The 13,232-nt window shown below is 55.4% G+C and overlaps 2 protein-coding genes and 1 non-coding gene across 3 annotated transcripts; 1 reads left to right on the forward strand and 2 right to left on the reverse strand.

The window, feature by feature from the left end:
* Positions 1 to 866: 866 nt before the first annotated feature.
* On the forward strand, positions 867 to 8,313 carry DCS_01787 (polyketide synthase; the record flags this gene model as incomplete). The annotated part of the gene is made up of 8 exons (XM_040799118.1): positions 867 to 1,037; positions 1,102 to 1,158; positions 1,209 to 1,302; positions 1,356 to 1,421; positions 1,471 to 1,914; positions 1,964 to 2,313; positions 2,367 to 6,768; positions 6,815 to 8,313. The coding sequence occupies 8 exons, from the start codon at positions 867 to 869 to the stop codon at positions 8,311 to 8,313; spliced, it is 7,083 nt and encodes a 2,360-aa protein (XP_040660001.1).
* Positions 8,314 to 8,642: 329 nt separating this feature from the next.
* DCS_t29 lies at positions 8,643 to 8,724 on the reverse strand. Its single transcript has one exon. It is a non-coding gene; the product is annotated as a tRNA-Gly (tRNA).
* A 217-nt stretch (positions 8,725 to 8,941) lies between these two features.
* Positions 8,942 to 11,126, reverse strand: DCS_01788 (O-methyltransferase; the record flags this gene model as incomplete). Its single annotated transcript, XM_040799119.1, has 6 exons — positions 8,942 to 9,073; positions 9,132 to 9,397; positions 9,489 to 10,154; positions 10,211 to 10,256; positions 10,339 to 10,785; positions 10,932 to 11,126. The coding sequence occupies 6 exons, from the start codon at positions 11,124 to 11,126 to the stop codon at positions 8,942 to 8,944; spliced, it is 1,752 nt and encodes a 583-aa protein (XP_040660002.1).
* Positions 11,127 to 13,232: the final 2,106 nt, after the last annotated feature.

Consider the following 13,232-nt stretch of genomic DNA (forward strand, 5'->3'; position numbering starts at 1 on the left):
CAGGAGACTGGGCCCCTCCGTCAGCGGCGAATCCTGATACCCATGTGATGGGCTGCTCGACCAGTCCCAAGCCCTTCCGTCTCCATTCCCGATGGCGAACGGCCTCCTGGTGAGTATACATACCCCATAGCACCTGCTTCACTTCATGTAGCCATGGTGACCTTGAGTAACAGAATAACAGGTTCGCCGCCATTCGGGTCAGTTCCATGGTGATTTGGCTTACGCCCCCACTGCCTCTTCTTGTCTCAACTCCAACGTTTCTCCTCGTTCCTCTCCATTCGACAACCATGCTTGTAAGCCGGCCAAAGCCGGCTTTTCTTCTCTGAGCTTACCCGCCGCCTTGACTATCATCTACCACATTACCCGCCTCCCTACGGTAGACGGCGTCAGTTCGGCCGATTGAACGTTGGGTGTGAGAAACCATCCGTTTGCGAATCAGCGCTTGCATCAAGCCCCGAACTTCCACGGCCAGCTTCGGCACTTCCGGAATACGGACCAAAAATAGTGGCCTGCAGAGTTTACAATTCATCAAGCTGCTAAATTCACTGCACGGGATGGTCGTATGTGAACAGCGGTGTCGAGTCAAGCTCACTGAACATGCGCTGCGATCACATTCACTGCCCCTTCCTCGCCTCCATATATAGCTCATTTCATCCTCACTTTTCTTTGTTTTCATCTTTCTATTCACCCCTAAACTTCACCTCGCACACTCTAAACCCTCAGTGAAGGAGGAATCGCCGTCTTAACTCTTAGATTCGCCGCAGTAGTTCATTGTCGCCCCTCCCGGCCTGGGAACCTCCCGAGAGATTAAACTTTGACAGACACAGTCTTTACCGCGCATTCACAGCGCACCAACTGCGCAAATTATGGATGAAGTCGCAGTTGTTGGACTTGGCCTCCGCTTCCCTGGTGATGCAACGTCTCCGGAGGATCTGTGGAAAGTTCTCGAGCGCGGCGAGTCTCAATGGTCTGAGTTCCCCAAGGACCGTCTCAACATTGATGGCTACTTTCATCCCAGCGGTGATCGCCAAGGCAGCGTTAGTTTGAGTCCTTCTTTTCCCTTGTTCTGTGACACTTGGCAGGTTTCTGACGTGAGAATAGATATCCTTTCGCGGCGCTCACTTCCTCAAAGGGGACGTAGCCGCATTTGACGCACCGGTACGTGTACAAGGTCCACCTTCTTCATCCTCTGCATCGACCTGATCTAGTGGCAGTTTTTCTCCATTGCTGCCGAAGATGCAAAAGCAATTGACCCACAGCAGAGGATGCTGCTGGAGGTTTGCTATGAAGCTCTCGAAAATGGTACGATGCCCTGGTACACAGGCGTTTGGGAGCAGACTCTAACTCAACCCCAGCCGGCCTCCGCAAGGAGGATTTGGACGGCAGCAATACTTCTGTCTATGTCGGATCATTTGTTAAAGGTGACTACTCTGTTCTCGTTTCCCTGTTCCTTTGTTGACAAGACCCAAGACTATGAGCAAATATGTCTTCGAGATCCAGACTGGCAGCCTCGGTATGCGGCCACGGGCAACGGCATAGCCATCATGGCAAACCGCATCTCACACTTTTTCAACTTTCACGGTCCCAGCATGACCATCGACACCGGCTGCAGCGGCAGTCTCGTATCGGTTCATCTGGCAGCCCAGAGCCTGCGGAGTGGGGAGTCGTCGCTCGCCATCGCAGCGGGTTCTGGCATGATCCTCACCCCCAACACCATCATGCCCATGACGGCGCTCAACTTCCTGAGCCCTGACGGCAAGTGCTTCACCTTTGATTCGCGTGCCAATGGGTACGGCAGGGGAGAGGGTATCGGCGTTGTCGTGATGAAGCGACTTGCCGATGCTCTGCGTGACAAGGACACTATCCGCGCCATAATCAGGGGCAGCGCCGTCAACCAGGACGGCCGAACTCCTGGTAAGAGATATAGGCGCTTTCATGAAAGCCCCCATTCTGACTCATGTAGGCATCACTCTCCCAAGCAAGGAAGCTCAAGTGTCCAACATACGTTCTGTGTACACATCGGCCGGTCTGGACTACAGCCAGACGGCCTATGTCGAATGCCACGGGACCGGAACGCAGGCTGGAGATTGGAGAGAGCTGAAAGCCATCTCTGAGACGCTTGGTTCCGGCCACTTGACCGTGAACCCCATCGTCGTAGGATCAGTCAAACCCAATATCGGCCATCTAGAGGGGGCAGCTGGGATTGCCGGTATGATCAAGGCGGTACTGGTCTTGGAGCACGGTAAGATCCCGCCCAATATCAACTTTGAAAAAGGCAACCCCGACATAGACTTTGAGAACTGGAAAATCAAGGTAGGCTGTGAGCGCCCTCTCGAAGTTGGTCATTCATTTCTCATTCTGTCCAGGTCCCGACAGAAGTCATGGACTGGCCCCTGGACGGCAGACGCCGTGTTAGCGTCAACTGCTTTGGCTTCGGAGGCACCAATGCCCACGTCATCATGGATGAGGTGCCTGACTATCTGTCTTGCCTTGGTCTTAGTGGCAACCACAACTCGTTAGATTCGGTTGCCACCTTGCTCGAGTCGAGCTCGGTGGATGGAGAACCCCTGAACGGGTCGGGATCACATCTCTTCTGCTACTCGTCCCACGAGAAGAGTGGCATCCTCCGAATCATGAACAGTCACCTCGGGTTTCTTGAAGCTAAGAAAGACTGCTCGCAAGCGTACCTGCAAGACTATGCCTACACCCTCAACTGCAGACGATCCAGCCTCGAGTGGAAAGGCTTTGTGGTGGCCAGCTCGCTGGCTGACTTCGCATCGCAAGTTCAAGACCTAGACCAGACGTCCATCATACGGTCGTCGCGAGAGAAGCAGCCGCGACTCGGCTTTCTCTTCTGCGGTCAGGGGGCACAATGGGCACAAATGGGCAAAGATCTGATGTGCTTCGAAAATTTCCGCACCACCATGGAAGAGGCGAGCTCCTACATGTCAATTGTTCTAAAGTCTCCATTTAGCCTGGCTGAGGAGCTCTCCAGGAATGAGGGTGATTCTTTGCTCATGCAGCCGCAAATTTCACAGCCGGCTACAACGGCAATTCAGGTGGCCCTGGTAGATCTACTTCGCTCGCTTGGCATCTCCCCCAGACATGTCATCGGCCATTCATCGGGAGAGATTGCTGCTGCTTATGCCGCAGGTTCATTAACGAGACAGACGGCCTGGGAGGTTGCGTATTTTCGTGGCGTGGCTGCCGCCAGCATCGCCCTGAGGGACCCCTATTTTCAGGGTGGCATGTTGGTTGTTGGTTTATCAGAAACTGACGCGAAGATGTACCTCCAATCTGCCAACCAGCCAGTCGAGATTGCTTGCATCAACAGTCCGAGGTCCGTCACTTTATCCGGCGACAAGGAGAGGATCCGAGTTGTCGAAAACGAACTGCGTAACAAACAGATCTTTTGCAGAACCCTCAATGTCACTGTGCCGTACCATTCGTCGCACATGAAACCGATGGAGTCCGAATACGGGAGCGTCCTCTCGCACATCGATGCTCGAACATGTTCAAAGAACATAAGCATGTTTTCCACCGTCACTGGCAACGTCATCAAAGGTGTCGAGCTAAACGCTGCCTATTGGGCCACAAACATGGTGTCTCCGGTGCAATACGTGGCTGCTGTCCAAGCCATGATAAACCTCACTGCGGATAAGCGACCGGATATTCTCATCGAGCTTAGTCCCCGTGGGGCTCTTCGTTCGCCAACGTTGGACATTCTAGCGACTCAACCAGGGGACAGCTCGCAACCTGTATACCACTCCATTCTTGACCCGAAGAGTCGTGGCGTCGTATCCTTCCTGAAAGTTGTTGGTGAGCTGTGGTCTCGGGGATGCCCAATAGACATGGCTAAAATTGCTCCTCGGGCATCGTCCAGCCCGGAACCAAAGAGTCTCGTGGATCTACCGTCATATCCTTGGAACCACACCAAGTCATACTGGCACGAGTCTCACCTGAGTCTCGCAAACAGATTTCGAGAATTTGGCCGACGGGATCTCATCGGAGCACCTACGGCGGATTCTGTGCCCTTGGAGCCTAGGTGGCGAGGCTTTCTGCGTGTGTCCGAGGTTCCCTGGGTCCAGGATCACCAAGTGCAGAAGACAATCGTCTATCCTGCCGCTGGTATGGTTTCCATGGTCCTCGAGGGCGCACAACAGATGAGAAGGGACATGAAAGACCTCTTGGGATACGAAATCAGCAACATGCAAATTGAAAGGGCAATGATTATCCCCAACACGTCCCACGGCCTCGAGATAGCCCTCAACATCAAGACGCTCCGGGGGGGCGCCAATGACATCTCCAGCCCAGACCGTCACGAGTTTGCAATCTACTCGAAACAGCTTGATCATGACTGGGAGCGTAACGCAACCGGTACTCTGCACTTCCGGACCAGGTCCGTCAAGTGGTTCTCATTGTTTCAATCGCACGATGAGGGTTACGAATCCAAGGCGAGCATGGGCGAGTACCTTGACGCTCGCCAGCTCTATGAGTCCCTTGACACAGTCGGCATGAACTATGGCCCGCTCTTCCAGAATATGGGCATGATCAAAAAGGGTGTCAACTTTTGCACCAGCATGGTTCACGTTCCCGACACTCATGACAAAATGCCGGTCGGTTTCGAGTATCCGCACCTGATACACCCAGCAACTCTGGACTCAATGTTCCAGACTCTGTTCGTCATAGACCCATCACCGATGGTGCCCATATCCATAAAGAGCATATTCGTATCTGCAAATGCCTACGAATCAGTCGGTTTCAGAGGCCACGCTACAGCTAAGCACACAGGGATCAGAGACGCGGTTGCAAGCATTGCCATGAAGGGCTGTAAAAGTAACGACGCTCGAGTGATCGTTGAGGGACTTCACCTTGCTGGCCTGTCCGCTCCATCTCCTGCGGAGGGCGGCTTCCTCCCAAACCATCGCAATCTGTGCACTGAGATCGTCTGGAACGAAGACGCACAATTTTCTACCACCCCCAGTTCCTTCGATCAGTATCATGCGCTGCTCTCTCACAAGTATCCCGCTTTGTCCGTGCTGCAAGTTGGGGGTGGATTATCCGTGACACTGTCCAATCTGGATCGCATGGCGCCGATGCAAGGCGAGACACCACGACTTTCAAGATACACTTTGGTTGAGTGCTCATCGGATATCGGCACAGCTGCCCTGTCCAAGGTCAAAGGCACATGCTTGGAGCCTTTTGTCGAGGTGAAGCAGGACTGGTCCCAGCTCTCTGCAGAGTATCATTTCATCGTGGTTTTCTCAAACGCTGGAGTAGAAGCAGACAGCTTGCTGAAGCATCTCAAGTACGGTGGCGTTCTCTTGCAGCAAAACGCCGACGACGATGCTCAGGCAAAGGAAACTCTATCCAAGTCTGAAGGCTTCATGGCAGATCAATTCCAGAATTCCTGTCTACCTCCGACAGTATTCAGGAAGCAGCATGTGACCACTGGCGAGCCTCTTCCACCGATTGTTCTCCTGTTGCCCCAAGACTTTTCCTTAGAGGTTGCTAGCTTTGCGTATGGGATGCATCGACAAATGCAGAAGCGCTATCATGGCCAGAAAATCAGCACAGTTTTCAGCCACAAAGTTCTTAATGAGTCGACAACATTGTCGGGGAAAGTTGTTATATCTCTGCTTGACTTTGCTTCAACAGCTGCCAAAGGAAGTTCTGTATTTCACTGGTCTGAGACTGATTTTGCCATCTTTCACAAAGTTCAGAAGACGGCCAAAGGGATTTTCTGGGTCACTCGCGCTGCAAACATGAGGCCCTTCAACCCCAAGGGCGCGCCCATTATCGCACTTGCTCGGACGCTTATGTCTGAAGACCCCCTGAAGACAATCATCACTTTTGACTTGGGTCTCGGTCATGAACCCCTAACCAGTTCAATATCTGAGACTGTCTTTTCCGTGCTCGAGAAGTCGTTCCATACAAATTTGGTATCTGAACCGCGAGAGATGGAGTATGCCTTGGAGAATGGCAAACTGTACATTCCCCGTCTAAGGCCTGTTGCACCCTTGAACAGGCTTATCGAGGAAGAGGACTTCCACCAAACTTTCGTCCGAAAGCCTTTCCTCCACGATATAGGAAAGCCCAGACGTAACCTTTGTCTTTCCAGGCCAGGAATTGCGGAGGGTTCATGGTACTATACCGAACTTCCCGAACGAGACATTGGTGCCGATGAGGTTGAGATCGCCTTTGGGGAAGTTCCGCTGACTTATTGGGATCTCGAGACTGCCATGGGCTGCACTACAGAATTCACAATTGGAATGGACGTGAAAGGCCGCGTCAAGCGTGTTGGAAGCAACGTCAGAGCTATCAAGCCCGATGACGAGGTCATGGCACTCGTTTCTAGCGGGACCGTCCAAAGCGCCGTGCGGGCCAATGCAAGATTCACAACAAAGCGTCGCACGGGAGTAGCCCCTAGCTTCTACGTCAGTGCATTCTATGCCATCGTCTACCTTGGTAGGGCCGGGCCAAACCGCAAGGTTTTGATCCATGCTGGCGCCAGTGCCTACGGACTGGCTGCTGTCCAGATGGCGAGGTCGGTAGGAGCTGATGTGTTTGCGACATGCCTGGGACCAGAATCTGACAGGCAACGAAATATTCTCCTCGACTTTGGACTCACCGAGGATCGCATAGTTGACGCAAAATCAGACGCCTTCATCGCGGCGGCGCGTGTTGCCACAGGGGGGGAGGGTTTCGATATGATTTACAACCCAACTCGGGAGCACATCGAAGCCAATGTCCAATGCGTCCGCAAATGTAAGTCTTCTCCAGATTAAGAAGATATAATTCTGATTGTTACCAGGCGGTGTTTTTGTTCAGTTTGCCAGCAAATCGCCATCGCCTATGGCGCTGCCACCTGTGGAGGGGACTGTCATGGTGGTCAACTTTGACCTCTGCGAACTCATGCGAGAGGATGAAGCGTTTGTCGTTGAGCTCTTCAATCTCGCCACTCGGCATATTGACAGCCCTCAGTTTTCGACGGTGCTGAACTGTCCAACGAGCTGCAGCTTTCCTATCGACAAGCTTGAGGATGCACTTGACCAGATCCAAATGTCGCCTTACATCGGCTACTCGAATCTGACGGCTGATGCGGATCCCAGCACCGTGGTTCCTGTTGTCTGCCAGAATTCAACCAAAACCCTTGGTGATTCCATTGACTGCGAAGGGACATATATTTTTGCTGGTGGACTTGGCGGTCTCGGTCGAAGCATATCAGAGCTGCTCGTCAGCAACGGGGCGCGTCATATCGCATACATATCTCGCTCAGGAGCCTCAACGACGGAATCCCTGAATTTCATCTCCAGCCTACAAACCAGAGGTATCAATGCACGAGTGTACAAGGTGGACCTCTGCAACAAGCAGGCTCTTCGGCGCATCATCAAAGACGATGTAAGCGTCAAGATGCCCCCCATCCGAGGCGTCTTCCAGTGCGCCGCTGTCATCAACGATGCCGTTTTCGACAATATGACATACTCGAACTGGACCAGGGCCATCCAACCCAAGACTGTGGGCTCTTGGAACCTCACAAAAGCGGTGGAAGCCGTTGGTCAAGATCCCTTCTTCGTCTTCCTCGCAAGCTCGGCGGGTGTCATAGGCAGCAGGGGCCAAGCAAACTACGCCGCGGGAAACTGTTTCGAGGATGCACTGGCACGCCATCTCCGCCTGTGTGGCAAGCGCGCCGTGGCCATCGATCTGGGCCCCGTGCTTGGCGCGGGCATGCTGGCCGAGAATCAAGAGATGCTCGATCGGCTCCGGGCAAGCGGCTTCTACGGCATACGCCACCGTGACTTCCTGACGGTCGTGAAGCACGCCATCACGGGCGAGACGACTCCAGGCAACGCGACGCCGGCACAAGTCGTTCTGGGTGTCGGAACCGGCGGCATCATTCGCCAGAACCAGCCGGCGGATCCGTACTGGTCACGAACGGCCCTGTACGCATACCTCAACCTCGTCGACATGCCGCCGCCAGACCTGTCTTCCACCAACGGTGCGGTGCCGGGCACCGACTTCAAGACAACGCTGGCGTGCTGCACGAGCACCGCGGCTGCGGCTGAGATTGTGCAGACGGGGCTGTTAAGCATGCTTGCCAAGGCCATGAACATGCTGCCCGAGGAACTTGATGCGAGCAAACCCCCGAACGCCTATGGGGTTGACTCGCTCGTAGCGGTCGGCGTTCGCAATTTTGTTATTGGCCGCTTTGGCGTGCAGCTGTCTGTCTTTGAGGTGCTGAGCGACGACACTATTGCCGAGCTTTCCAAGACGATTGCGGAGAAGGGAGGGTACGGTGCCAATAGAGAGTAAATAGACTCAAGATTGGAGTTGAATGAACAATGTGACCAGGTGCTGGCTAAGGTTCGGGGTGGCATTTCCTGACTCGTTTCAGTGCAGTATATATTTACATACATGCCTTCTCATTATACCTACTCATCGATACTACTTCATTATTATGCTTGGCCATGGTGCGCGAAGGATGAACGTGATACGCACTGCGTTCTTCTCAACCCTGAACCAGCGCCAACAAACAGTAAATGAGAAGGATGTATTGATAATTACAGAGTATACACTCAGACAATGCACCTCAGTGAGGCCAAAAAAAGTATTCAGCATACGGCGGAGGCAAAAAAAACAACTGCGTAATCTGGGAATCGAACCCAGGGCTCCCCGACGTTACACGGATGGCAACGGAGAATTTTACCACTAAACCAATTACGCTTATCGTTGTTGATTGAAGGTGAGTCGCTTATTCTACTATAGATTGGTTTGTCCTTGCGTCGATGTATCGTCTCGGGTTCTATGTGGACGGGCCATGCACGAACCAGGGCCCGCGGGCTTGAAGTTCAAACCTGTGTAAATGCTGTGCGTTTGTGTCATGGGATAGCTGTAACGACTACATAGTGAAAAGAAATGACCCATCCACTCCCATCCACCATCACTTGCTCGTATTCTCTTTCTCGCTCGAGGCCACCGCGTGCCCATTCTCGATCAATGCACCGTTGACCTCACTCGGCTCCCAAACAGCTTCGACGACACTCATCCTCGAATCCTCGGTCCTCGTGACTCCCTATCGCGCCCCCGTCAGCAGGCTCGCATCATTATAGCCGGGAATCCCATCAGCCTACCTTGAAGACAAAGCGGTCGTCCGCGGCTGCGAAAAGCGCACGAAACTCGTGCTCTTCGCGTTCCTGCGCGTTGAGCAGCGTCAACATCACCAAATCCATGCTGCGTATCAGCCGCTCATCCCAGGGTTCCTCCGAACCGGGTTTCCGAAGGCAGTGATCGTTGATGACGACGCGTGCGCCGGGCTTCAGCGCCGGAACGAGGTTCTTGAGGAGCTTGACGGCGTAGGGCGTCGAGTAGTTGTGAATAATCCAACGGAAGAAGTAGACTTTGATGCGTTAGCATGGGCGTGAGCCTGAGCGTTGGGCGTTCGTTTTTGCAATTGTGACGGACGGGAACGGGTGGACATGGGGGCGTACCGTCGGCGTCTTTGACCGGTTGTTCGGTAAAGAAATCGTGAGCCTGGAACCGAATCCTGTTCGAGACGGATTCGTCGTCACAGATGGGCTCCGGTGCACTTTCCACCGTCTTGGGGAGATCCTGCACGACAAAGCTCATCCGCTTCCACCTCCGGGCGAGGTCGACGCAGACGAAGCCATGGCTGCCCCCGATGTCGACCAGGGTTCCTTGAGCGGCATCCACGTCGGCGAGGTCGTAATTGTCGACCAGATGCTTCACCTCATAGCCCTCGCCGCCGGTGAGGCTCGCCATGGCGCCGCCCATTCGCCTCGCGCGGATGGGCTCCTTTCCAAACGTCACAAACATAGGCTCCTCGGTGCCAAACGCCAAATTGAAGCCCGTCGTCGTAAGGGACGTGGCCTCGGGGTGCTTCTGCAGCGCCGTGAGCACCTTGCCGGCGGCGGGAAAGATGTCCTCCGAGTTGAAGCCGACCCAGTCCTGAAGGGCCGAGTCTCGGGCGAGGAGGCGCGAGGCGGCCGTGTGGGCGATGACGCCGGGAGAGGGCTCGTGGAAGACGCGGTTGGTCATTGCATGACGGAGAACACGGGCCAGGTTAATGGGGTCGAGGGACGTCTTGGTTTGCAGCTCGACGAGGGAGATGGGGGCGTCGAGGGGAACGAGATTGGCTGCTGCGTCGTTAGCCGCCCGTGCGGACCGACGCCGTGCGGGGCGGGGGGGTCACCGATTCCGTAGCTGTTGATGAGCTGTAGGCTCAGGGTATCGAGGTACTGCCGTCATGGCGCGTCAGTTTTTGATCATGTCGGCCCGGTCAACCGGCGCGGCAAGTGAGGGTCAACGTCGTTGACGTACGCTCCAGACGCCCCATCTCACCGTCTCCCTCGGACCTCGCACCAAGCTCTCGAGCTCCCTCGTGGCACAGATGATCTCTTGTCTGCTTCGCTGGACATGGCCCGGGAGGGGAGGGAAATCGTCGGGCGCGTCGATGCCGAAGCCGGGCTGGGGCAGGCTATTGTTGCCGAGGTACCTGTCGAGGTTCTCCGTCTCGGCAGCTATCTTCCTCGCCAGGACGACGAGGCGAGACGAGTCGGTCCCTCGGGACTCTTCCAGGACCGGTCGTCCGGTTTCACATCTGGATCGGCGGTGGGCGAAGCCGGAGAAGGAACGCCGATTCTGCTTGCCGGCCTCTTTGTCCGAGCTGGAGGCCGAAGCGGGCGCATGGAGCCACGCGGGAACCTTGAACTTGCCCATGGCGGCGTAGGATGGACGGAGCACGTCGGCGACAAAGGCGCGCGAGGTCTAGGGAGTCGATCCGGTCAGCATCGATGCAGTCGAGCGAAACATGGAATCCAAGGCAAGGAGAAGGACAGGCCTGCGATGGATGCACTGTCGGCTCGGGCTTGGGCTCGGAAGCTGGGAGAGGCCTTGGGCCGTGACGGCGTCACACGAAACAGGGACGATGACGCCACGAGGCAAACGAGGCTCTCGTGATACAGGCCATGTAGTCGCGGGAAATTTGCCGAGTCTAGCGGTGAGGAGAAGCGTGGTGTGTTGAAGGAGGATGGCGAGGCCCGGTCGAGGTTCGCAGAGTGCCTGCCTGCCTCGAACGGCCGTGGCCGGTGGGCTGACAAGTCGGCCATGGTCGCACGGCAGCTGCTCGCGACCGCCAATACGGACACGGGCATGACACGGGCACGAGGAGGAAGAAGACGGGGGGCCGGTGACCAGTCGGAATATTTTGTCGGCCGGAGGAAGGGGTAAGTTTGTAGGCAATTTTGCGTACGCCTTGTGCTCTGTGTGCTCTGTGTGCCCTGCGTGCCCTGTGTGCTCGGTGTGCTCTGCGTGCTCTGTGTGCTCGGTGTGCTCTGTGTGCTCTGCGTGCTCTGTGTGCTCTGTGTGTTCTGTGTGCTCTGTGTGCCCTGTGTGCTCTGTGTACTCGATGTAGGTGCACTGTTGCGGGTATGCGTGCACGATGTGACGATGTTAAGGAGGCGCCTCGCAGAACTTGAGAGGCACGCGCCGTTTGCCCATCCCAACCCAGCCGTGAGCGATCCAGGGGTGACGCAGAGGTACCGAAGCAGAGGCACGGACCCGAGGGAATGGTTCACAGCTTCACATATTCCCGCCGCGTGTGAAGGCGAGGAGTCCGAAAACATGCCGAAGCGGATGCCTCGTGGCCACAGGCAGTGCAGTGCAACCATGGTGGGTGGCAAATGGGAGATTGGACATTGGAACGGAAGCTTCGATGGATGCATGGGATGAGAGGGGAAGGGAAAGGCAGGAACGAGGCATTCAAGCGTCCCTACAGTACCTACCTAGCTAGGTCTGGGCAGTACAGTAATAATGCCGGCTTCTTCTTCGCAGGTAATTACAGGCTTCGTTCGTTTCAGCTCCTTCGGCTCCTTTAGCTCCTTTGGCTGGCCAGTTTGAGTATGTGTATGTGTGTGTGTGTGCGTGCGTGCGTGCGTGTGTTTGCGTATTGTGCGTAGGACGGTGCTTCTCGCTTCTTCGTCGATTCGTCTCGCCGTTGACATTCACACGTTGCGCTCGTCCGGCGTCGGCTGTTCGTCGCCCGTCTGTCTGTTCTGCTCGACTCAGTGGATGAGCTGCCGCAGCCCGCTTGGAACGAGCCAGAGTGCAAGCGATAGATCAAGGTCTGGTTTAGGAAGAGAGTTCTCCGTGTGGCTCGTACTTATTACTTGTCGTAGTCCGCGGACACGATGTACTCGCAGGGGCGCTTCCTCCTTGGGCGCCAAACTAGCTGGACGAAGCAGACGCCATCTCCGTGTTAAGCTCGCCGCCATGCATCCCTCCAAACCCCAAGGGCCGGAGGTCCCTGCCAGTGAAGGTACCATGCCGACACGTAATACCATTACCGGCACGCGTACGTTTTGAGAAAATGCAGCGCTCATGTATGCGCTGATGTATGGAGCATTATGTGACCCGCACCATGCAGTGCACGTACGGAGGTGTGCGTGGAAGCATGTATCGTGGTATCGGTACAAGTCCACAGGGGCGTTCGCCGTGCTCGGCATGTCGCTCGTCGTCCGTACCGCCATGACGGGTACGGATTGAGGATAAAGTGCGACGAGCGTGAGTGCGGTGTGTCGTTGCATGGGCCGGTCCGAACCCACACGGCGGGGACCTGGGAAGACGAGACAAGAGATTACATGGCAGTGCTGATACCGAGTTTCCGAGCATCAGCGGGCACCGACCAACTCCAACGCAGGCGGCGCAGTCGCAGGTACAGGTGCAGGTCTTGGTGCGGGACGGGCGGGATGCAGCGCGCTGCCACCTAGATACCTTGAAGCACAGGGTACTTGTGCTCGCATGAGAAACATCAGCGAGTCGCCCGCGCCATGGCAAGCCATGAAGCCGATGGGGGATAGGCTGCCTCCACGCGTCGAGGGTGGCAGGCCACTTGCGCCTTGCCGGCACCCATGGTAGTAGGTGCATAGCAAACGCAGTACATACAACTACATGTGTCTGCTGTTATTAGTAGATGCGTACCCTCGAGCACCCACACAATCCGTTCGCATACACGTACATGTGCGAGCCGTACGGAGTACAGTATGTGTAATCCGACAAAGCCCTGCCGACTACCTACCTAGGCAAGTCCATGCATGCATCGGCCGAGGCTGGTAGCTACCTACTAGCACTCATGCATGTACTCCGTACGGAAGGCATGTAATATTTGTAGACAGAGGTATGGAGTCAAGTACATGCGTATTCCGTGCAAGTAGCAG

Source organism: Drechmeria coniospora, chromosome 01 (genome assembly GCF_001625195.1).
Source record: "Drechmeria coniospora strain ARSEF 6962 chromosome 01, whole genome shotgun sequence".
Lineage (NCBI taxonomy): Eukaryota > Fungi > Ascomycota > Sordariomycetes > Hypocreales > Ophiocordycipitaceae > Drechmeria > Drechmeria coniospora.